The sequence below is a fragment of the Excalfactoria chinensis genome, chromosome 3 (assembly GCF_039878825.1).
Source record: "Excalfactoria chinensis isolate bCotChi1 chromosome 3, bCotChi1.hap2, whole genome shotgun sequence".
Taxonomy (NCBI): Eukaryota; Metazoa; Chordata; class Aves; order Galliformes; family Phasianidae; genus Excalfactoria; species Excalfactoria chinensis.
This window is the reverse complement of record NC_092827.1, coordinates 76,204,760-76,228,878: the sequence shown is the minus strand read 5'-3', so window position 1 is coordinate 76,228,878 and position 24,119 is coordinate 76,204,760. Positions and strand designations below refer to the sequence as shown.

The window sequence follows — 24,119 nt, the reverse complement described above, 5'->3', positions numbered from 1 at the left end:
TTGACTCCTGGTAAGACAAGAGGCAAGGCCATGACCGGCACCACACTCCTTGGTATCAGGAGGCTGGAAAGGAACCCAGGAGTCCTGCCCCCTCATTCCTGCCCATTAGACCACCCTCTTCTCACTGAACTGGGAACTTCACAGAAGTATTTTGACGCCTACCTCCCACTGATTTCAAGGGGCTTTAGGTACCTAGATGCTTTTGGAGGCTCTGGGCCCAAATCCACGAGTCCAACTGGCAGGTTGCTGGTGCCCTGCAGCCTCCAGAGGCAACGCTGGAGGGCCTGCTATACAACGGAAGAAAATCAGGGTGCAAGGTAGAAGGAGAAGGCAAAGGAAATCAAAGTCAGAATTAAATTCTTTAATACAAAAAAAAGTTTGTTTGTCGTCGTCGTCGTCGGTTTTTTAAGATATATCTGTAATTTCTTTGTTTAAAAATAAATATGTACTAAGGAATATCTTGAAAAAACTCACTAGACACAATATGTAGTGTTAATATCTTTTTTCCCCGCAATTATTACAGATAAACAGTAGCACCAATAAATAAAATGATAACAAATATTAAAATTAAAAAGGAGAGAGATTCAAGATGTAGAATTTTCTATTTTTTCCTGTCTCTTCTTTTTACATATATAAAAAAATCGTAGCGTCTATTTCATCCGAATCACACATATACATAAACATATATATATATATACAAACACATAGCCAAATATATATATAGTATGTAGATGTATATCTAACCTTTGTCTCAATAGGAATGTGTAGGGGTAGGTGTTAGAGAAATTAATTAAATAACTGCCCATAACATGCTACTGACTCTGCCAACAATTGGGGAGAGATGGGATGGGACAACAGGAAAGTTAAATTTATACACAACCAGTACAAATAAAAAAAGAAAAAGAAAAAAAAAAAAAAAAAAAAGGAAAAAAAGGGGGGAAAAAAGGGGGGGGAAAAAGAAAAAAAAAAAAGAGGTACGGCTTATAAATAGTTCAAATTAAATATTAACAAAGAATACTGAAAAATCCCTACTCTTTAATTAAATTATCTGTTTAATTTCTAATTTAAAAAGGGATATTAAATAAGTATATAAAACACTTTCTCTTCCCTCCCCCCCATCGGAAGCCTCTGTCTTGCGCACGATGCAGCATGAGTATTATACATTGCAGATGCAAGCACCCACCCGTGTGTTCTCCTGAAAGTCATCACTCGGATGGGGAGTTCCTAGTGGTTAGTAGTCACTTGTTGTGAGTCTGTTCTTAGACTGTCTTGTCTCTTTTTGGAAGCTTTCCGTGTTGTACATTATCAGGCGTTGAAAATTCAATTGCGGATGATGTTTGGCAGATTTCTGACACAGACCGAGTACCTTTTTGATGATGATTATTATTATTAATAATTTTAATCACAGAACTAGATTATATATATCCACATAGATGTACAAACACGCTTTCAGGGGTGTGTGTGCGTGTGCGCGTGTGTAAGGTGGGTTCCACATACACCGCAGAGTATATCGCAGTTACACACATAGCCAAGATTCTCAGGCACGGCTTAGGGATTCCAGCTGCCTTCATATTTGATTCCCAGACCAAGAAGTGGAAAAAGGAGCCTGGTAATTACGCTACGTCATTAAAAGAACCTTGACGTTCCCAAAGGTCATTCGCACCGGATGTGCGAACGGAAGGCAGCAAAAGTTGCTTTCTTTGTCCCCCCCTTCCATCTTGGCATACATATATATTATTTTTTATATATATATATGTATAAAAAATAAATATATATATATAAAAAAGAGAGAAAAACACAACATACATGCACACAGACACAAATGCACACATTCACCTACACACACACACACCCCTACTGTGTATATACTTTTGATTAATATCCCTTTCCAGAAATGTTCCGTAAGCATCTTGGATGCTCTTGAGTGGCAGCTCTGTGCATGAAGAAAGCAGACAGTGCTGAACAATTTTGTGGCTAGGCACCGGTCCCCATTCTTGCTTCATCACACTGCAGGCCTTGTGTCCTTTTGCAGCCACCAAGGGCGGGTAAATCTAGACTCCTGTGATACTTTCTTGAAGGGAAAGTTAGTGCGCATCAGCTGCCCACCATCCTTAAGAGAAGCCAGCATGTTCTCTCTGGCAAAGTTTCTATAGCGAATAAAGTCAACGCAAAATGTACACTGACATCCCGTGTCCCAGCAAGGCAGGCAGGTTATGAGACGAGTAAGGGCGAAGGTTGGGGGAAGAGAGGGGAGGAGGAATCCTTGATCACGCAGATGGCCATTTCCTTGGCCTTTGACCCATCGCACCCTAGGATGCCGCTCTTTGGAACTCCCTGCCCATCCTCTCCGTCACCTCTCCTCCCTGTCCCAGGCAAGGAGAAGGTGGTTTGTGGTACAGCACACTCTATAGAGAAACAGCGGAGGCCGCACAGGTCAGTTAGAGTTAAGAAGTTTACACCCAGCGCTTCTACTCAAGTCCAGTCTTAGCTTGTTTCTTATGCCCCAAGTAGCCCGCTTGTGTCCACAGCAGTCGAGTATTATCCAGTGAAGACACCAATAACATTAGCAATGTTAAAAAAAAATAATCAGTATATATATATATATATATATAAAATATATATATATGTGTGTGTGTGTGTGTGTGTGTGTGGTTAAGATATACATATATGTATATATAGATGTGGTTAAAATATATATACATATATATATATGTATATGCATGTATACACACATATATATGTATGCATGGGAAAACCCATCAAATACACCCCTATAGTCTTCCTGGCTCTGTTATTTAGCAGCATGAAACAAAAAAACAAAAAAACAACAAAATAAAATAAAATAAAATAAAATAAAACAGTTCAAAACCCAAAGGTGAATTCTGTGCGGCGGGTGCCTTGGGGAATGTTCCTTCCGGAGTCCATCGTCCGTACTGAAAGTGCTGTGCTCTACCGATCCTTCATTTTTAGGGTTCATTTGGATTAGTGTTTTGTTTTGTATTTTTCTGTCCAGGCGAGAAATCAGGCTCCAGAAACAGGGCTGTTCCCCCTTCTTTTCCGCTGCTCACCGTCTCGGTTTTTCACATCTGTCAGAGAGGAGAGGCAAGGAAAGAAAAAGACAAGAGGTTAATGTTTGTGGTGGGGAAGCAAGCAGGGCAAGGGAGGGGAGAAAGGGAAGTGGCTGATGTTTTAAGAGCACATGGTGTTAAGACATGGCATGACGTCACTGGTGGGGTGAAGTGCTGTGTAGTTGGGGCAGAGCAGCAGAGAATCTCAACCCGTGAGTGGGTCGATGAATTCTATTCCCCCAGGCTCACCTAGGTGTGGGGGGAGCACTGGTACAGAGGGAAATTTAGGGGTAGGATCAAAGGTCTTCTGGTTCACAAGCTGAGTTGAGTGTCTTGTTTGCACCCTCTCACAACATGCACACATAGGTACACACAGACACACAAAAACAAAGCCAAGCAACGCATGCGGAAAGACACACTCCCCCAGCTCCCCACCTAAGCCTGCTATTTGGGTTGGAAGCAATGCAGACAACAAAGCCTCATGCAAGCAAGAGTTCCGCTGAAAAGAAAGTGCCTCTCATTTCAGTGGCTGCCATGAGCAGGGGTTAGCACCAAAGAGCAGCAGCAGCAGCAGCCTGAAGAAGCAGTGGGAGAAATAAAAAACTGCCCTCCCTTCTAGGACCCAATTCTAACTTTACAAGGAGATGTAGCAGGAGGAACTTTGACTCAACCAGCCTTTTGTCTGGAAAGAGATAACCTACCCATTCTTAGGACTCCTTGCTATCTTTCCGGCCAACAGACCAGCTCTGGAAACCTGCCTGAGTGCCAATCATCCCACCAAACACAGGGACTAGTAAAAGACACAAGAAAATCCCTTCTGCCGTCACAAGTTATTTGGGGTACTGTTTGTTTTTCTTTGTACTTTGTACTATTTCTCACTCTTTAAACTCTGCAAGGTAATTTCCAGTTACTCTAGGGATAGGGTGCAAGAGCAGGTGGAAAATAACAAGGTAAAGTCTGGTCTCGTTCTTTGGGGGCTATAATCACTGGCAGGAGGGAAACTCCAGAAGCTGCTGTATTCTGGCCCCTCCATCAATTATTTTCCCCCTCCGACTGCAGCACCCCAGAAAACTTCTTTGTAATGAAGAACAGTTCGGACTGCTCATGCAACGCTAGATGCCTCCCTGGCTTTGGCATGTGCTGCCTGAAGCAGCCCTAGTCACCTAGCCAATTCCAGGCAGGCAAATGGATGCCTTCTCCATCAGGATGTAGCCAACAAAGGACCATGGATCTCTCTCCCTTATCTTTCATCATCCAGTCACTGTTCCTGTAATATTCCCCGACAAGAGGAAGCTCCTAGACTTCTGCGAACTCAGTTTGGAGTCACAGCCAAGGGCTCATTAGCAACTCCATCTTTACGCCTCTCTCTTCAACAGGTGGAATGATGACACACCAGAGATGCACACATAGATAGAGCAAGTCAAGAGATCCTGCTAAGCTCACCAAAGAGCTCAGGTGAGAACCAGGGATCAATTTCTACACATCTACGTTACAGATGGGAGCATGACAGGTAGTAACCAGGCAATACACTCACAGTGGATCTCTGAGTAGACACTAACCACACAGTGTCTTTTTCCATCTACCAACTCGCATGTCTGAAACAGAGACTTCTGCATGCCTTCACCTACAACAGGCTTAACCTCGCTGTATCCCACACCACAGCCCTGAATGCAACCCCTCACCCCTCAAACCACGACTCTGGCTGAGACATGAAAAAAGAACTTTTGAGGGCAGGGCAAGAGGACAAGGTCCTCTCCCTGGCTTTTAAGAACAAAGAGGTGAATGAGAGTGTGGCCTGGCCTTCCTCCCTCTGCACGCAACAGAGTGTCCACAAGCCACACAGAAAGGGCTTGGAAGATAGGGGTGGTGAAACCTTAGCCAGATAAGAATGATTTGGCTTTGTATAATGGTACTCTTAGAACTGCACACAGATAATGTACAGAAGGCTACAGACCCTCCCCATAGCTACTGCAGCAGTATGAACTCCAAGCTTGTTCGAGGGGAAAGGATATGTTAGGTATGAACACCCATCCCCATCCAAGTCCTGACAGCATATCAGAAACGCACAACCGCCCCCTGGCACGGAGAATCGCTGTCCTCCTCTCAGTCCTCCCTCTGCCCTCTGGCCCATGTAGGACAGAGAAAAGAAGTGATCACATAGCACTGTTGCCAGAAGTCAGCAGGAAGCAAGCTCCCCCCTCTTTCTTTCTCTCTCTTTCTCTCTGTGTGTTTCTCTTTCATCCTTCAGGACACAAACCTGCAAGTGCGCTCGTTTAACTCAAGCTGCCTCGACTTGCAACGTGAGTCTGTGAATTTGCAGGAACATTTACAGGTCTGGGGATCTTGTACAAACAAGTGCTTTCTCCTCTCTGAGCAAGGCTCACAGTGACTGCAAAAAGGCAAAAGGAAAGATGTCTAAGCTACAGCGCTTCAGCAGAAAGAAAATACACATGCAACACCCTAAACATCAAAGCAATCCCCTTGCCCCCTCCCGCAGCCCCCATGCTGCCCACTGGAGTGTCAAGGGCTGATGGGTTTCCAGCAGCACCCCAGCAGCCCCAGGACATGGTCAGGACAGCATCCCCTTGCATTAGCGTAAAGAGAAAGAAAACAGGCTCTCTGCACAGTATTCACAAATGCTGCATTGGATCCTTTGACATACACCGCAGGGAGTAAGAAGGGAGAAGCAAGGATGGGAAGGTGAGATGTCCCAACCAGCTATTGAGATGTCAATGGGAGGCATTCTCTGAAGTGGGCTGTTGGAGTAGAAAGAAGCCAGAGGCTAAATGAGTTAAATACGCAGGGTCTGTCCCCGCTGGAAAGCAGCTGGGCTCCAGCATCGTGTGCTTACACCTGCAGTCTGTACTGCCTTCCTTTCTGTGAGCCCCATCTCCACCTTGCCACCTAGGAGCCTGCTCTGAAGGACTGTGAATTTACAATGCAGGATTTTGTGAACCACCGTGAGAGAGAGAGCGAAAGAGACGGAGACAGGTGGAAAGAGGCAGGGAGAGAAGCCACCAAATTCAGCAGAGAGAGACAGAGAGCCCCCCCCAAGTTCCCCGGCACCCCCTCTCCGGCTTCCCACCGTCCCACCTCTCCTCTCCGCTTGTGACTCCACCAGACACACACGCACACACGCACGCACGCACACACACACATGCATGGCAGGCACCAGCTCGTCTTTCACCAGCCGTCGCAGCGAGGGCACAAGGCAAGTAGGGGACAGTGCGCGGGACAGAGCTATAGCCAAAGGAGTGGCAAAGAGGAATGGGGCACCTGCCTGCGCTTCTGTGCCCAGGGGAAATGGTCACCGGTGATGGTTAGAGAGAGTCGAGCAAGCCAAAGCCACCTTCCCTGAGACACCCTTAGTGCCAGAGCGGTGCCACCGCCAGCATTGCCCCTGCAGGACCTGCAGCCCACCAGTGACTGGGGGGGAGGGTGTGATTTTGAGTGAGCAGCAAGCAGGCGGACTGGTTGGGGAAAGGGAGGGAAGAGAGTCTACAAGCAGAGGACACAAACGTACAAGCTGGGTGGTTTGTACCGGCCTTTCTTGCGCTTTCTCTTTTGACCCTTCCCCTTTCCTCGCTTTGATTTTCTGGAAGAAAAACAAAACAAAAAAAAAACAGAGAAAGAGAGAGAGAAGGAAAGAGAGAGGGAGAGCAAGAGAGAAAACAGAAGAAAACGCAAGGAAGAAGAGAAAAAAAAACACAGCCATGTGCCTTGCTGGGAGGGGAAAGCACATGAGGCAGGATTGGAAGGCAAGTCCCGGAGCAAAGCACAGACCTCCACCTCGCACACACACACTCTGGCCCTCTTGCAGCACCGCCACCAGCCTGCCCGCAGCCAAGCCAGCGCCAGGGACACAGCGTGCACTGAGGCCACCTCCGTGTAGGGCTGCCGGCATCCACGGGCCTCTGTGGGTACCCACACCTCTGAGGAGGGGCAGCAGGGCGGTGGAGAGGGGAAGGAATCAGGAAGTCTGGTGAAAGCATCATGCAACTGCAGCGAGCACAGACAACCAGCTCTGGAGACAAGCTCAGGCTCACAGTGGCTGACATGGAGAAAAAGAAACTGCCATGATCTGATGGCAAGGAGGGGACACCCAGCAGCCCCACTGCAGGGATGGCAACCATCCTGCCATGGGATGGAAGCAATGGGGCCCTGGGCTCACTACGCTGGGGACAAGGTTTGAGGCCTGATCTGAGCAGTGCTGCTGCATGGGAGCTGGGGAATGCAGCCTGAAAACTCTGCTCATCCACCCTACCACTGCCTGTGGCTTGGTGGGCTCAGGAAGACTTCACTTTCTGCTCACACGCCATCAGCATCTTCCATGATGAGCAACTGAGGATGAATAGGGAGGTCTGGCCCAATCAGGACACCCAGGAGATGATAACTGCAAGCAGCTTTCAGATTTTCCTTTCTTTCCTCCTCCATCCAGCCCTTCCCTACTTTTGCTTTCCACATAGATCTGACAGACAGACAAGCGGACGGAGCCAAAGCACCCTCTTAAAAATTCACCTGCTGCTCCTGATTTTTCAGGCAGGAGCCGAGACAGGAAGGGGCTGGGACATGCAAGCCTGGACACTAACCATGGATCTCTGTAGCCCAGTGAAAGCACAGAGCAGGGGGAGGCTGGAGCCTTGGTTGCTCCTTGAACTACATCAGCATAGCAACAAAGGACAGGCATGTGAGAAGGCCCTGGGGCAAGCACCAGGGTTTGTTAGACATGTGAGCCCTACAGCAGCCCAGCAGCCTCCCTCCTTCCACACTCTGCCTGAGGGCAGCCCATCTTGGGAAGGGGCAGCCAAAGGGGAGCAGGGGGACAGAAAGGAACACCACCGCAGGTGTTTCTTAGGCCTGCTTCAGTCTTCTTGATGGGACGTGTATCAGAGCATCAGCTCACTCCCAGCTGCTGCCCTACATGTCAGGAGACACAGGGAAGTGGTGAGGAAGAGGAAAATCAATCTGAAGGCTGGAGATATATAACAGGACTTTCAAACCAGAACAAATCAAAGCGTACCAATCTCTCCCATCCCTTCCCTTCCTTCCCCAGGGAGTGCAGAACCAGCAAAGAGCAGTCAAGGTGCTGTTAGAAGAGGAAAGGGAATGCAACGCAGTCTGGGCTGGCTGCTTCACCCACACCCCATCCTCACCAGAGCTCACACAGACCCAACTCACACACCTTCAAACCATGGAGCCACGCAGATGACCGTCCCCAACACGGCCCTGCATACAGGGGAGCGTTGGCTGCACGCAGCCTGATGCAGCCACGAGCAGTTTTCCAGGGGGAGGAGGAGAGGCTGGAAGGCAGCTAGAAATCCACAACCACCAGGAAAGGGGTGAATGACGTTCCTTCTCTTTCACTTGCTCTCTGTTTCAGCCTCATCTCCCAGTATTTACCCCTTTCCTCTCCAACTCCGCACCTCTAAACAGCAGAGGCACTATCCCAGCCATGCGCAGTCCAGCTGACCCTCTTGTCCAGAGAGGTCCCTTTTTTGTCCGTGCTGTTCCACGTTTTGTGATCGTCCCTGCAACTACTGCAGGGCGAGAGCTTTTTATTTTTTTTAATCTCCTTTCCACAACTTTTTTACTTTGGGAAGGAAGGAAAGGGAAGGTTGTGCCTTAACCTTCTTCAGGTCACCAGAGCAAATCCATCAGCTCAAAAAAACTCTCTTGAAAGTCTCCACCAAGTCCCAGTCAGGACATCCACCTCCTTTACGCCCTCCCAGGCACCCACCCAACCAAAAACAGCATCGCATCGTGCATGGCATCAGTCCTGCCTCCACCAGGCCTCCACTGCCACCTCTCCCTGTAGCCAGCAGAGCTCCTACCCAGGCTGCCATGAAAGAAGCGAGTAAGTCCTCACTCAAGCAGCAAGAAAAAAAATTAATAAAGAAAGGCAGCGATATGCAGTAACCAGAAATACCCCAGGAGGAGGCAAGGGAGAATGGGGGCTGCACCTTGAATCCATTCTGGTAGGACACACACGACGGGACTTCCCTGACTCGGGGTAAAGCATTAGGAATGATTGCCATGGTTGTGGGTCATGCAAGCTCCAGGTCTGGGGTATGTAGGAAGGACCGTCAGATCTGGGTTTCTGTGCCCACCTGGAACGGATTCAGAGTGTTGCCCCATGCACTACCATACGCCATTTCCAAAAACACCTTCTCAAAGTGAGTATCTCCAACCAATCAAGGAAAAGGGCAAGGGGTGTTAGGGAGAAGAAATGCCAACCAACCACCAAAAGAGAAGGGTGAAAAAGCTCGTCACTTACTTTTCTTGCTTATTTTTGACATCTTTCTTTGGTCTGTAGGAGAAGAGAGAACAAAGGCATCATTAAAAGGGAGTTTACCATATACACTTCCAGCATTATCTCCAAATTCCTCAAGTCCCAGGAAGGACATGTACAGCTGCCACTGCAGGATGCCTGTGGCACAAGTTAAGCAGTCTTCATAGTGACTGCTCTCCTGTTGCACCTCACCAAGGCTGGAAGACCCCAGGCCGCAGGCTAGCATTGTCCACCTGTCATATCTAGAGATGGAGGAGCCTCGCAAGCAAAGGAGCTCTTTTTCCAGGCTCTGTCATCCCACTGCAAACCAACTGTGGAGACAACAGTCTCAACACAATGGCAAAACAAAAGGAAAGGCTCGGAATAAGTTAACTGCAAGAGGAACCAGTGCTGCTCCATTCTCACCTGCAGTCACATTTACTGTGCTGTAAGAAGCTCATGTGCGCTATGTGCTGACTCTGATGGGGTTTAATTCTTGCGATCTGGAATGAAAGAAACAGAGAGGGTCACTGCCCATCCACTATTTATATTCACGGCCCCAAATCAGTCCACTGAGTAGCAAAAGCATTTGCATTCCAGGTGCTCCTGGGAAAAGCATGGCAGAGTTTGAACAGGCTCTGAGGCCCTGTTCTTCCAATCAGGGAAAGCCTTTGATCACAAGCAAGCGACAACACCAGTCTCGTGCCAAAGCTCTGTTTGCTCATGCATGCAAGGTGCCAGAACTGGTGGACTGCCTTGGAGACAGGCATGGGAGAGGGCGTAACACCACAGCAAGTCTCCCTGAGCAGTCAGCCCTGGTCAATACTAGGAAGACAGTGATGGAACATCCAGCCTGCTCTCAGACAGAGGCAGGCTTCAGCCTAAAGCAAAGGCCCAAAGCAAATGTTCCATGTCCAACTAATTTTCCCTAAGCCACCACTCACTCCCAGCTGACATCTCGCTTTCTCTCGGAGATGACACACAGAATAAATCTGGTGCTCTGTGCTTAAAACACCCCTGCAGACCCGGACTTCGCTCAGCCCCCAGCTTAGTGTTCCTCCAGGGAAACTGTATTAGAAACTCTGCATGTACTGTCACAATCTCTCAGTCCAGAACCTGGCTGGACCACTACCTCTAGAGTTAGCCACTAAAGAACCTCTGATCCTTTACAAGCATGTGGGCATGCCAGTCGAAACCTGTAATTCAGCATGGAATGGTAAGAAAACCATCCTTAGTTACGCCGTGCTAGTAAGCTCTGACCCAAGCTGGAGCCTGCAAGAGGAAAAGCAACACAGGGGAACCACAGAAGGACACAGACAGATTCTCTCCTGGAGTTCAAACACAGCTAAGGTCACAAGTGAAAAGCACTGGCTAGTAATCATACAGTCCTGCATGTCTCTCTCATCCATTTAAAAAACTGATGGCAATATTTACAGGGCCCATTCAAGAGGGTGAGAGACAAACATATGTGTGAGAACTACAAGTAAAGCGTACTTGGTGCAAGCACCATGCCAGGTACAAGCTGGGATCCAGGTTGACAAAGGCAGTGACAAAGCTCTCTAAGCAGCGTCTCTAAGCCTTCCCCATGTGCCCAGCCTTCACTATCACGGCCAGTCTGTCTGGCCAAATAAATTCAGCAGCCTCCAAATAAAGGAGGAGTACACCCAGAGGCAGAAAGGCTTTCCCACTTGACAATGAAGCAGCGTTTCTTAGAGACCCTTCCCACCCCTGCTGTGCCAATGTAGCTAATGACCCAAATCCTCTGCTCTGTTGGTAAAGGCTGACCTCACATGCCCTCCAGGAGAGAGTACTGGCAGGCTTTCCCCTTTTGCACTACACAGCTGCCTTGAAAGCAACAGCTGTGTGGATCAAATGCAGAGTTAAGGTAGAGCAAGGGCCTGGGGAGCATCTTCTCTAGGGCCTCAGAGCTAACAGCATCAGCAATGTTCCTTTGCATTCTCTAAGGTAAGTGCCTCCTTTGCATAGTCCTAGCTTGTGTATTCGAGCACTAATGAGGGTCAGAGTCACTGAAAAACAGATTCTCTTCTTAGCTTTGCATACAGACAGGAAGCTCACTTTTCACCTCTGTAGGGTGTAATACTGGATGCAGGGATCAGGAAAGAGGTAAGCTCTTTTGATCTGACAATTTCCAGTTCCCTAGGGTAGGCTGCTCTTCCTCTGGGTTAGCTGGGAGCTGGGACTTAGAGTGGCTGAGATGGGTGACTTGCTTACTCCACCCAAGCATGCCAGCTTGCAGGTTGGTCCCTCACCTCCATCGTGACGTTGTACACATCCACAGGGACACATTCTAGGCCCTCATCGCCGCAGCAACCCGCACATCTCATCAGAGGCACACAGGATGGCCTGAATATGTACTCCACCTCATCAGGGTACTCCTGGAAAATGTCCACCAGGGTCTCAATTGTCCTGCAGAAGCTGCGTTCGTAGACTTCCAGGAATTTGATAACTACAGGGAGGAATGGAGGGAATAAGTTAATGAAAACTCAGCTCAAGAATGTCTAGTTCTTTACCCCTTAAAACAAGCCAGACGGTTGCAACACATCTACCCTATGCTCTTCACTAACAGTCTTGCAGGCCTCAGTCCTTTCTTTGTCTCTGCCCTACACACACACCCACACACCCTCCCACCCACACCCCAAATGAAGTGGGGAAGAGGAGACAGCCTCTCCCTGCCACTGCTTTAAGGCAGAGACATGACGGACCAGAGAGCTTTACTGACTGGACTGGCTCTCTCCGACACCATGCATCCCACAGGTGCCTTCTCTCCTGCCATCCCTGATACGCTCAGATATGCTGCCACCAAACATATCAGCTCAGCCAAAAAGCATCAGAGGCCACTGCAAATGATGTGAATTAAGAACCCCCATTGGTTCATCTTTTACCCCCTTTCAAAACAGCCAGTTGATGCCTCAGAGGGCTTTAGAAGGCAGGGGTATATAAGCCAGAGGCAGAAGCATCCCTCTCACAGACCTTGGCCTAGAAATCCTCCTGAGAATGAAGAGATGGTTCTGAACAACGCATCCACGTGGCTTCTTTCTTCCCAACAGACACCTCTTTCGCCCATGCGTAACACCCACCCCAAGAGGCCACCTTCAGCATCACCTGCCACACGCAGGCAGGTCACAGCCCCCGTGTCTCTACATCGACCGCTTTCCCGAAACAAGGAACTGAGCCACCCACCGGGAGACTCAAAGCAGCACCACAGCACCCCCAGGATTAACTAGACCACATACTTGGCTACCGAACCGCAATAAGGCCATGTGGGAGGGGAAACGGGGTGGATCTGCCATTATCCCCTGCCTTTCCTCTGAATGGAGCAAATACTGACTGCTTGCGATCTGCGCCGATTTCACAAGCGTTTCTCAATGTTTCCCAGTCTCTTGCCAAAGCTTCGTCTTGCTGCTTGGTCAAGGGTTGGAGAGATTTAAAGAGATGAGAGATAGGAGAGATAAGCACACATGCACAAAACCCAGCTGCTAGCACACTTCTGCAAACAGTGGGTACCTGGAGCCCCCCGGGCCTCCTAGAGCTCCACCAGCATACAGGCAAAGGGAGATGGCTCAAATGGTTCAGTACGCACAAAGAGGGAGCAGCTGCCCCACGCTGTTACGCACTATAATGATCCACCTGTACAGTATACAGAGTCCTACAGCACCAGCATTGATAACTGAGTGATAAGCGCAAGTGCTTGCATCATGGAAAAAAAATGGTCTCTGCTAAGCGTTTCTAAAGCGCCCTGAACTTGTGACAAACTGGCATAAAGGTTACTTTGCCACAGGAAAGAAAAAAAAAGAAAAGCAAAAGCTGCAGGGCTTGGAGCTCAGAGCCCACAGTTAATTGTTGCAAGTTAATTCTAGGTCATGCGGAGCTGACAGTGCCACGGTGCTGAGAGCGGGTACAAGAAGGGAGGAGCTCCCATCCAGGGAGCCTGAAGTGTCAGCGAGCGTGAGCTACTATTAAAAGAGAAAGTGGCTTATGAAAAGAAAATGTAGCCTGGCAGGCACTGATTGCTTGCTGGTATTCCTAGCCTAAAAGACAGCGTGCTTCTGTTCCCCGTCCTTCCCTCCCTCTTCCTTCTTCCTGGGACTGCAGCATGCCTCTTGTCTGTCCTCCTTCCATCGCGTCCACGCTACCTCCTTCCTGCTCCCCTTTGGAGTGACCCTACTCACTGCCTATGTTCCAACAAGTTGAACAATTTAATATGTGGGAAATTCCGCGGGCACAATGACGGCCACTGAACTGCACTGCTCATTATTCACACTGTGCCAGCAGAAAGGATCTGGGAACCCTGGCAATAAAGGCACAGCTCTGGATAGAAACGCTTGCAGACTGACTGCACGGGGAAGGAGGAGAGAAAGGAGGGAGGGGAAGTGAAGGTTACCTGTGCAGATCAAAGGCTGCTGGCTGAATTTGGCTGAGACACAAAGAGGCAGAAATCAAAACCAAGCAGAAAACTAAAGTGAAACTGATTCAGGTCTGCTATGCACTCTGAATGTTTACACTGTGCAAGCAGCTGGATTATACCATCGGATCTGCACTACGGCTTGGCCACAGAACGCCACATTTGCCTCTTTTTTGCGGAGTTTTTAGTTTCTTGGCTGCACCCTGCTAGCTGCACTTGAGATCTGGGAGATGGGACGGGACCAAACGCCTCCCATGAACAACGCGGGAGTTTCTGCCTTTCCATTAATGCACGATGATTTTCCAAAGCCTGAATCAGCCTCTGAAGAGGAAGCGGGGACTCCTTCTCCGGCTGCCAGTCAGACCTCCTGCAGCAAAAGGTGCACTGCCCTGATTCTGCTGCACACCGGAGCAATTCACACGTAGGCTGTGCAACGCTTCACAGTCCATTTGCACAGCTACAGCAGAGCACATGACTGAGGTACAGTCATCTCTCAAAGCCCTGCCCCTGCAACGCTTACTCCTATGCACCGGGAGTCATATTCCACACTTTGCCAAGCTGATTCAGTCCATGCCTCCTTTCCATTGGTTGTGTTGGGGACGGAAGGACGCCTGTTTTTGACGGGGAAAAACGGGAAGGTCACTGAAGGACTAACGCCGTTTGGCCTGCTCCCCTCCCACAATTCGGGCCTCAGCCCACGTTAAAAGTTAATCCCGCGTTTAACACACACCCCTACCCTGAAACACACCTCCAGATTTGAGTCAGAGGTTCATCTTTGTGAATGGAGAGGAAAGAAGGGTTAAAACCCAGCCAAGGGCCCACATTAACTCTTCAGGGCAGACATGGCCGTGGCAGGTGGGACTGAGCCCAAATCTGCAGCAGATGAGTGGGAACAAGGTAGGCTAGAAAAGGAGCTATGATCATTTTGCCTCCTTTTCCATGAATGGCTCTGCAGCAATATAGACACACTGTTCTTTTAAAAATAAAAGTGCAGCCACAAGTGCTGGTGGTTTCCTTTATTTATACCAGAAAATCTTTGCTCGTGGAACAAACAAAGAGTGTTTGTCTGACTCCTCTACAACTTCCTGTGCCACAAAACATGTGGAAAGCTCTCTGGAGCACAAAAGGGTAGGGGGGTGAAGCTAAAATTACACTCTCCAACCAGAGTAAGTTCATCCCAAACAAAAACCTGTTGCAGCTTGACATCTTGGAGCGAGCACAAAATGGCCAAAGACACAAAGTCACCTTTCCTGCCAACCCTAAAGGCCCCATGAACACAGGTGGAAAAAGGCGCTGCGGGACTGTCCTTCTGCAACAGAGGCACATCGACGGCTCCTCTTCAGACAGGATAAACTGAGGTACTGAGAGCAGACCTCCAAGGTCATCCAGCAGGACAGAATCAGAGCCAAGAAGGTAATGCCAAGAGTCCTAACTTCTTGCTCACTGATGTATTTGCATTGCAGGGCTGGGAATAGCACAAAGCAATACCACCGAAGTCTTACTGCTCACATTGCTAGACCAGCTTCTCTCCTGCTCCCATCCGCCTTCCTGTGCCAGGGAGTGACACCCCGCTCAACTCATCCCGTCCCCAGGAAGGTAGCTGGTCACAACAAATGGCCAGAAGAGGATACTGCTTCTTTTCTACCAACAGCAGAGCGACCGGTTACCAAAATAAGCCTCACAGCAGGCTCCATCTTGATCCCTCTGAAGTCACTGAACCTTCTTCTGTTGACTTCAGCAGGAGCAAGGGTCAAGCACAACACACGGCAGCCCGCCAGCAAATCAGACATTTCGGCCATGCAAAATGGACACCTATCCCGACCAGGCTGCCACAAATCTCTGGCAACACACTCGCAGTCTGTCACGCTAATAAAGTTACAGAAATTGAGATCGAGTGCGACAAATTAAAAAAAGCCAATCTAGGCCCACACTGCTAGAGCCCTCTGCTGACCTCCGGCTGGAATAACGCTGGAGGTCACAGCCCATGGGGAGACCCTTCACCACAGCCACACCAGAGAGGGCTCTGCTCAGCCATGGAGGCAGTGAGGAAAACGCAGCCAGGATGGCCTGAGAGCAGCTGATGATCACCACAGCCTGAAGGTTCCGATGTCCACAGTCAGACTGTAATTTGGAATGCACCAGAAACCTGTACCACCTAAGAAAGCTTGCATTTCCTTCTTGGAGGAGACAGAGCAGTTATTTTACTGATCACATCCCTATGTGACAGGGCTCTGACAACAGCCATCTTGCCATTTTATTCCTAAGAACAGGACTGCCTGCCACCCTACTGCTGGCCTAAAGGCTGTGAAAGCCAACCGGCTGCAACACGTGGGGCAGGGGACGTGCAGGGGGCATCTCCCACTGACCCAGCAGCTGCCCACTCTTCCGGCCCACACACACACCCCTATCCACACGCACAGATCAGTGATGCAGAGGGCTTGTTTTGGCCCTGACGCAGCCGGAGCGACACAAAAAGCAGCACACTTCCCCAGCAGGTCTCTGCTGCGCTGCCATTAAGCAGAACCTTCGGGATCTGACCCCTCTGTGCCTCACACCAGAGTATAAAGGTGTATTTTTCAAGCCTGGCTCTGCACACAGCAATAAGGCTGAACGGGAGTAGGTGGCCCTATCAGGAGGGCCTGAGCTGCTCCCCTTCTCCCCCAGGCCCACAGCCCCGTGCTGGGTGCTGCTGGGGCCTTTGTTTGGGATCAGTCCCGGCTGGTCCGGCACCCCCAGCGCCTGCAGGGAAGAGGCAGGCGGTGAAGATGACAAATCCCTTCCTACGGCACAGTGGCGAATTCCTAGGAGGCTGTTCGCAGCAACTCAGCTCTTTGTGTGCGTATATAAATATATATATATATATAAATGAGCGCGCGTGTGTGCCCGAGCGCACGCACGCACTTCTCGCAGTTATGGGAGGCGTGAGGAGGGCTGGGCCGGCCCCGCCGCCCGCCCCGGCTCCAAGGCCGCCCGGCCGCTGCCCCGCGGCTTCCTCGGGCCCAGCACCGCGCGGGGCTTAATGGCGGCGCCCCCGCCCCGCGCCCCACGCCGCTCCCCGGGAGGTGGCGGTGTTGGCCGCCGGGGCCTCCTTCCCCCCGAGCCCCCCGCCCCCGAGAGAAGCCGCCCCGCGCTTACCTTCGTTGGGCTTCCGCTCCCCATCCCCCAGGGCCGGAGCAGCCTTCGACAACTGCGAAGAGAACAGAGAACGGGTCACGACGCGGAGCCGTCACGCCGGACCGCGGGGAAGGGAGGGTGGGGGTGGGGGTTCCGGGCCCGCCGCCACCACCGGGGAGCCCCGGGGCGAGGCCGTCCGAGTCAGCGGCTCAGAGAGACCTTTTGTTCTCCCCGCGGGAGCCGAAAGGAACGAGCGCACCGCCGGGCTGCTGCGGGGCCTGGGCCAGCAGCCGGCCTCCCTGTCTCCTCCAGGCCTCCCCGCCATAGAGCTGACCCGGGGGGGGGGTGGCAGAAGGGCTGTCGGGCGCCAAAGGGCGGCTGCGCCCCTCTCAATGTCACCCACGGCCGGCTGTCGGGGGCTGCAGAGGTGTCGCTGCCCGGCCCCGTGTCAGGCGATGAGCTGCGAGGGCACCACGTGCAGCGATACCCCACAGCGTCCCTCCTCTCCCTTGTGATACAGGCTGGTATGACACTTGGCACTGTCACCTAACGGGCCCAGCCCCAACGCTGAACAAGGCCCGAGCTCTGCACTCGCTGCCCTGTTGGGACAAGGGGCATTTCCTAAGCGGGATCAGCAATAGGCGATCCACCCCCAGACCGAGATGGAGCAGAGTTGCACCGCTTTGCTAAGGAAGTGTTTTTTTTGTCATTCCAGGTGTAACAAAAACTCCACTCTTCCTGCTCTGCGCCAGGGCTGGAGCTCTGACGTAACTTTCCAGCCAAGTCAGGTTTCCCCCTGCTGTTCTGTTCTGAACCTGAACCAAAACGCTCGGGTTTCTTCACTTCTGCATGGTATGTTGCCACCTGCGTGACGCCATCCGCCCCACGACCTGCTGCATTTCAGCAAGCAGGCACACACAAAACACTGCTTCATCAGCAATCTGCTGTATTTAAGCCTACAAAAAGGCCTTCTGATCTCACAGCTGGAGACAGGACTGAACGGACCAGGCAAAGTCCACCCAGGTTCACAATGGGATTTTGCCATCTACGGCCTTCTCAGAAGCCCCGTGCACAGCCTGGAGTGTCAGCTTTGAAGAGGAGGAGGAAAGTGAGCCGGCAGAGCCCCTCTCGCAGCCATTCCTTTGTGTCTGTGCACAGTTCCCTTTGTTTAAGGACCCCCTGACCAAACTCCTCGCTTCTCCTTTCTGTTCACAACCCTCCGCACCTGAGCTCAGCGTACTGGTCCAGGCCTGAGACACCCCACTGTTGGATCCCTGCGGGGAGAGCCTGTGTGCCTAACCTCGGTGCTGCGATAACAGTTCAAAAAGCAGGTTCCTAGGAACAGCTTCATCCCTGAAGTGTGAAGGTCACTGCAACAGCACAAACAAAATGGAGGCAGCAGAGGCTGCAGCGGCCTTCCGGAGCGGCTCAGCTCCTGAAGATCTATGGGTCAAAAGAAAACCGCTTCAAGGGCAGAAAAGCCTCAATTCACATCATAGAGCAGGAAAGCAATCACGAGCCAGGTCAGTCTATCCAAGTCACAATGCCCCCAAGACCTTTTGCTGAGGGCTTGCTGGTTCACACACCAGGTGACTGTGGTGGACCGAGCAGAATTAGCTCTGAGACACCTTGAGGGTCATGCTGTCCATTCTTGGCGTGAGGCTGCTCAGCCCGCTGCCAAGCCCCCTGCCTCCCTGCACGCACACACACACGTGGTGCATGGCTGTTGGGAAGCAGACAGAAGCCGCACACTTTCGCTGCTGATCTACACGTGGCCAGCACCTCTCCCTGCCCAGGGTGTACCAGTGCAGGAGCCAGCACTCTTCCAGCCATCACCTACACCTTGGTCACAATTCCACCTGTAGATGTGAAATGACACGGATACGGAGCCTGCCCAGAGCAGGGCAGTGAGGCTGCTGTGCCCCCTTGGCAGAGCTCAAAGCAGACTTCTCCACAGACACCCAGAACTATCACTAACACACAGTCAGCTCATCAGGGCAAGAAACTTCTCTGTCCTTTGGGCAGTGCCTTTCAGTAATGCTCGCAAAGCCTATCTAACAGGGGATTCTGCCTCACTCTAAACCAGACTGCTGTATATCACAAAGGGCAATGGGAAACCAAAAGCACTCCGAGGGACAAGCGGGCCTAGCGTGCCCTTCGGTGGGAGCCTGAAGGTCACGCTCTCCTCTGCTGTCTGTTGGAATTACCCAACAGCTCTGTAACACGGTTTCTTTCCAATAGATTTTCAGCATGTCACAGAGGTGTGGAAACAAGCCCTGGTCTCAAGAGTGGGAAGCTCCTTTTTGTGCCCCTTGCAGGTCACAATGAATGCACGTCCCGAAGCAGGGCAAAAACCCTCCCGAAGAAATAATTGTGTTTCACACCTCTGTACCTGCACCTTCCCGTTCCCCCTTTCCTCCCAGTTCCAGTATGGAGCAAGTTATTCTCTAAAGGGAGAGAAAAGGTTAATGACGCTGTTCCTCCCCAGCCATCGCCCCCCTCGCCAACACCACCAGCACTCTTTCTCTCCCTTCCCCTCCCCCTAATCTGTGCAGCCTCATTAAAAGAGCTTTGTAACTGTTTAGGACTGGAACAAACAATCCATCCACTCTGAGAGGGACTCTGGGACAGGAGTTAATGCACTTTTCGTCTTAGGCGCTAGAAATTCTTCTCAGCGGTTTCTACTTAAGCAGGGGGCTCTCGCTGCGCTCCCTCCCCATTGTGCACACAGCCAGAGGTCGGTAATCCCACCAACTGCCTGCACAGCGCAGGCACCCTGATACGGACCCAGCGGGACGGACAAGAGACCCCACTTGGGTTGCTCAGGCATCGGCGAGCCCCTCTGCGGTGTCAGCACGGACTCCCCTGCTGTCAGAGGGGCCCTCCTCCTTCCCCACAGGAGTGCAGTGGGGAAGGTGACCGCTGTGCACGGACAGCTGAGGGGCTGCGGAGCTCTTGGCGCGGCCTGGCGCGGAAGCAGGCTGAAGGCAGCGCGGCGGGTGGGTGTGTGATCATTAGCAGTCTGGTCACAGGCGCGCTCTCCCTCCCTGTGTGTCTGAGCGCTGCCTGTTCCCCGTGGCAATACAGCTGGTAGAGCCAGGTCCCTCCGCGTCTCAGGGAAAGGATGGGTTCCCGGGGCCCCATCGGCAGGGACCTGCCATCACTACAGCCGGACAAAGGCCGACGGGGAAGGAGCTGCCGTCCCCCTTATCTCTAGGAGACGGGGACACCACCGTGACCTCCTGGAGCCCGTGGGAGCTCGGTGCTGGCGAGCGGCTGGGAGGGTGGCACTGCAAAACCGCCTCTTCCTCCCTCTCCCGCACAGAAGGGCTGTGGCCACACGTGGAGGCAGACACCTGTAGCATCGGCACCGCCCAGCCCACACCGTGACACACTCCCCACCGTCCCGGGAGCAAGCGTGCCAACCCCTCGGTGAGGAGCCGTCTCTTAGGCAGAGGAGCACCGAGCTTCCCACGTCCCTCCTCCTTTGCCCTTGGGAAAGCCGCCCGACACGCGCCTGACCCTGCCTTCCTGCCCAGCCTCTCCACGGCTCTTCCTTAGTCCTTCCCAATGCGCCTGGCTAGCTAGCTAGGTTTCATTCAGTACGACAGCCTGATTAAAGCACCGCTAAATATTATCACCGAAGCACAACGTGAAGAGTGGCGCTTTCCGCCGTGCCCAGAGCCACCATCAGGCTGCCTACGTGAGACCCGCTGGCATTCCCAACATCCCGACCATCACCGTGGCGCCCGAGCGGCCCACAGACAAATAAGGACAGAACTGAAGGACAGACCTCACCGTCCGTCTGTCTGAGCGCTTCCACAGCCCGCATCACTCCGCTATCTGTGCATCCCACAGTCCCACGCGGATCTACCCTACAACACCTCCCACCGCTCCGCGTTTCCCACACCACACCATAATTTTTCCCCCTTTCTTTTTGCATCACACCATCCTCTGACACAGAACGGGCTTTCGCACGGCCCCTGCGCACGGACAGACCCAGACCCTACCTGATCTGCAGCTTCGTCTCCAGGGAAGAGGAAGGGGAGGGGAGAAGGAGCAAGGGGAGGGTTGAAGGATTTTATCACCGGACACGGAGTTGTCTAACCCACAGCCAGGGAAGAGACGCTACTCTAAGTTTATGGAGGAACCAGAGGGCTGAGAAGTCCCGTCTTAGGTGACGGTGGAAAAACTCTTGGAGGGTGGAAAGAATTGTCCCATGAGGCAGACGTGGCCGCCAGGCTGCACGGCGCAGCTCCGTGACACACTCGGATGGGAGCTGAGCCTTGGTTCCCATCCAGCACTGCCCAACGTGCAGCTGTCACCGGGGAAAGTGGAGATATAACAGGCGAGAAACAAAGCGTGCGGAGCCTGCCTCCGGTTCCAGCTGAAATGGCTCCTAATTGGGGAGTTACCTTCCAGCATCCGTGCTGAACAAACAATGTGAACAAGCGAGCAGCTTGCAGGCGACCTTTATTTTCATGTCTGTGGGAGATGATGTGGCCCACATTCCCTGCAAGAGCAGAGGAGCGATGCGGGGAGCGTTGGCCTCTTACAGCCTTAAACCTAATCCATGCCTACCCGGCGCACGGCCACTTTCACGTGGGCACTCTGTCTAAACCCCTTAATATCTCTTGGCAACACAGCCCTCCGGACTCTAGAAACAGACAGATTTATAGGGCAGGTCTGCACACCGCGCCGCCTTTTAGAAACAAAAAAGAGAAAGAAAAAGGAGGAAGAGTTGGTCTCTAATCGCTCAGGAATGACAATGAGGCAAAAGTAAAAGTGACCAAGGAGGAAGAGAAGGGAAAAAACGCGGGGTTTTGTAATCACGGTGCCAGAGATATGGAATTTGGAGGGGGGGCGGAAAAAAAAATCAATCTGGAAAAAAATCAGGATCCATTTTGTCCTCTTTGATCTTTATTTGTTTTTCCAGCGAGGTATTTTGAACTCCGCTCGGCGGCACGAACCCGAGCCGGGACCCAAGGCAAATACGGCCGAACACCCTTTTGCAATGTCAGGAGACCGGAGGACGGGAGGCGAGGCTGATGCAAGAAGGCAGCGCGCTGCCTCCCTGCCCCGCGCCCGGCCCCACGGCCCCGCGGCCCCACGGCCACTCCGCGGGGAGCCCCGCGCCGGGGGCGTGCAATGCGCGCACACGTGCGCGGGCACTCCGCGCGCGGCTCCCGGCCGCTCGCCCCCTGCCGCAGCCCCGCACACGCACCCGCACACGTGTGTGCGCGCCGCCGGCGCCCGCCCCGGCCCCGCGGCCGGAGCGGCGGGCAGGTGGGAGGCCGAGGGAAAGCGGGGGGACGGTGAGGGGGTGGAAAGGGAGAAGGGAAGGAGGGGAAAAGTCTCTCCCGCACAAAGCCCCGTCCCGCCGCCGGCCCCGCCGCTTACCTCCGCGCTCTGCAGATAGAGCAGCGCCGCCAGCCCCCAGTGGATCCAAGTGAGCAGAAAGTTCATGGTTGCCGGCGCACGCCGCGGAGCGGGGCCCGCCGCGCTCCGCCTCGCCGCCGCGCCGCCGCCGCCGCCCCGCTGCCGCGCTCTCGCCCGCTCCTCCTCCGCGCCCGCCGCTTCTCGGGCGCCGCGAGGGGCTCCGGGGCAAGGGGGTCTCCTCTTCGGGGTCTCCGCTTTCACCCCTCCATACGGCCGGCTCTCCGCCGGCCCCCGCTGCCGCTCTCGGTGGGCGCTCCGCAGGGCCGAGCGCAGGCTCCGCGGCCGCCCCGCCGCCGCCCGGCCCCCGCCGCCGGGCAATCCGAGCTCCACAGCGGCGCCCGTGCGCGGCCGCTCTCCCGGCGCCGGGGCAGGCAGGCACCCGCGCCGCGCTCGCTCTCGGCTTCGCGCACTCGCCACGAAGTTTGCGCGGAAAGTTTCAATGCATCTCTTTCGCCGCGCCCCCTCTTCGCGGCGAGCCGGGGTCGCCTCCCCCGGGGGAAGGAAGGGGCTGAGCCCGAGCCCGCTCCGCACGTCGGGGTGACGGTGGCGGAGGGGGCGAGCGGATCGCCTGCCTCCTGCCCTCTCTGCCTCTCTCTCTGCGTCCACCGCTTTGAAAATCGGAATAGCAAGAGGAAAAAAAAAAAATGAAAAAAATAAGGAAAAAAAAAAATTCCCAAGTGGCCAGAGAGGGAGGGAACGGGGCGGGGGGAGGCTCTGCAGGAAAGGGAGGGAAAAAAAAATCCCAGCGGATCAAAGTATAGGTGGGGAAAAAATAAATGAAACGAGAGGATAAAGCACGGCGGCAAGCCAACAGCAGGTCCCGGTGCCGCGCACGGCTCCTCCCGCGGCGCGCTGTCCCCCGCCGGCGCGGCGTGCGCTCCTCGCCCCCGGCACCGCGGCAGCCGCGCTCCGCGCTCTCCAGCGGCGGCTCCGCGCAGCGCCCCCTCCCCGCGCAGCGCCCGCCCCACCGCCCGCTGCCGGCGCTCTGCAACTGCTCGGCGCGGCCGCGGGGAGAGACGCTCCGGAGAAGTCCCACCCTCCTCGGCGGTCCCCTCCCTCCTCTCCACCCATCCCTGTTACACGCCGGGCGAAGAGGCGACTGAGCGCGGGGGGTTGCGGCCCCCTCCGCCGTTCTCCCCGCCCGCCTCGCTCGGGACCGCGGTTCCCGGGGCTCCCGTGCCGCCCCTCTTACCCGCGCCGCCTCCCTCCCCCCCGCCGCCGCCGCCGCCGAGGGATGCGCGTTCGGGTCAAAATTCACCTCGTCCGTGGGAATCGCTCCAAAGTCCAGCGGGGCCGTTTGCGGGGAGGGGGCGGCGGGGGACGATCGGCCGTCCCAGCCGCCGTCCGGCCCCCCCCGAAGGCCTCCGCCGTTCAGATACGGTGATTTCTCGGCACCTATGTGCTAAAGGGGAGGGGGCGCCTCGGCCGGGTTGAATCCCCTTTATCCAAAGATAGTCGCTAGGTGGAGGGCCTGCCCGCACCGCACGCCCGCGGCGTTCCACGAGGCAAACCCCCCGTCCCGCTTGCTGGGAAGGCGTTTGAAGGGCAAAAAGGCAGCTCCGTCTGCGGGGTTACCGCAGCGTTCCGCGGCCGAGCTCCTTCGCTCGCGTCCCCGCGGCGTTGCCCTGCACGTGATATAGCAGCACCACGCGCGTGTCGGCACGCCGAAATGTCCCTCCTGCCGCCACCCTCCGCAGGGCGGGCACCCGGGGCCGGGGCTGCACGATGGGGGAGGCACGGTGAAAGACAAGGCCGTGTTATCGCTGGGAAGCAGCAGGTATTCCAGCGCCGTGCCACAGCTCTGCGA

General features: G+C 53.6%; 1 protein-coding gene across 6 annotated transcripts; it reads right to left on the bottom strand.

The window, feature by feature from the left end:
• Positions 1–352: 352 nt before the first annotated feature.
• On the bottom strand, positions 353–23,858 carry VEGFA (vascular endothelial growth factor A). Of its 6 annotated transcripts, XM_072332150.1 has the most exons (9): positions 23,571–23,858; positions 22,274–22,920; positions 16,895–16,946; positions 11,607–11,803; positions 9,763–9,839; positions 9,343–9,375; positions 6,592–6,663; positions 5,326–5,457; positions 353–3,086 (listed from the first exon to the last, which is right to left on the bottom strand). In XM_072332150.1, exons 2-9 carry the CDS (start codon positions 22,337–22,339, stop codon positions 3,065–3,067), a joined length of 651 nt encoding a protein of 216 aa, XP_072188251.1. In that variant the 5' UTR covers positions 22,340–22,920; positions 23,571–23,858; the 3' UTR covers positions 353–3,064. The 6 variants fall into 6 exon arrangements, with proteins under 6 accessions (XP_072188251.1, XP_072188252.1, XP_072188253.1 ...); XM_072332151.1 differs by lacking the exon at positions 6,592–6,663 and having other exon boundaries at positions 23,571–23,857; XM_072332152.1 differs by lacking the exon at positions 5,326–5,457 and having other exon boundaries at positions 23,571–23,856.
• Between the last annotated feature and the right edge of the window lie 261 nt (positions 23,859–24,119).

Excerpts from the sequence above, each read along its gene's own strand:
- VEGFA (XM_072332149.1), bottom strand. The coding sequence starts at position 22,339 with ATGAACTTTCTGCTCACTTGGATCCACTGGGGGCTGGCGGCGCTGCTC. Across the intron at positions 11,804-16,894 it reads GGAGCGGAAGCCCAACGAAG|TTATCAAATTCCTGGAAGTC; the intron begins GTAAGCGCGGGG and ends TCCTCCCTGTAG. Across the intron at positions 9,176-9,342 it reads GTCAAAAATAAGCAAGAAAA|GTGGGCACAGAAACCCAGAT; the intron begins GTAAGTGACGAG and ends AATCCGTTCCAG.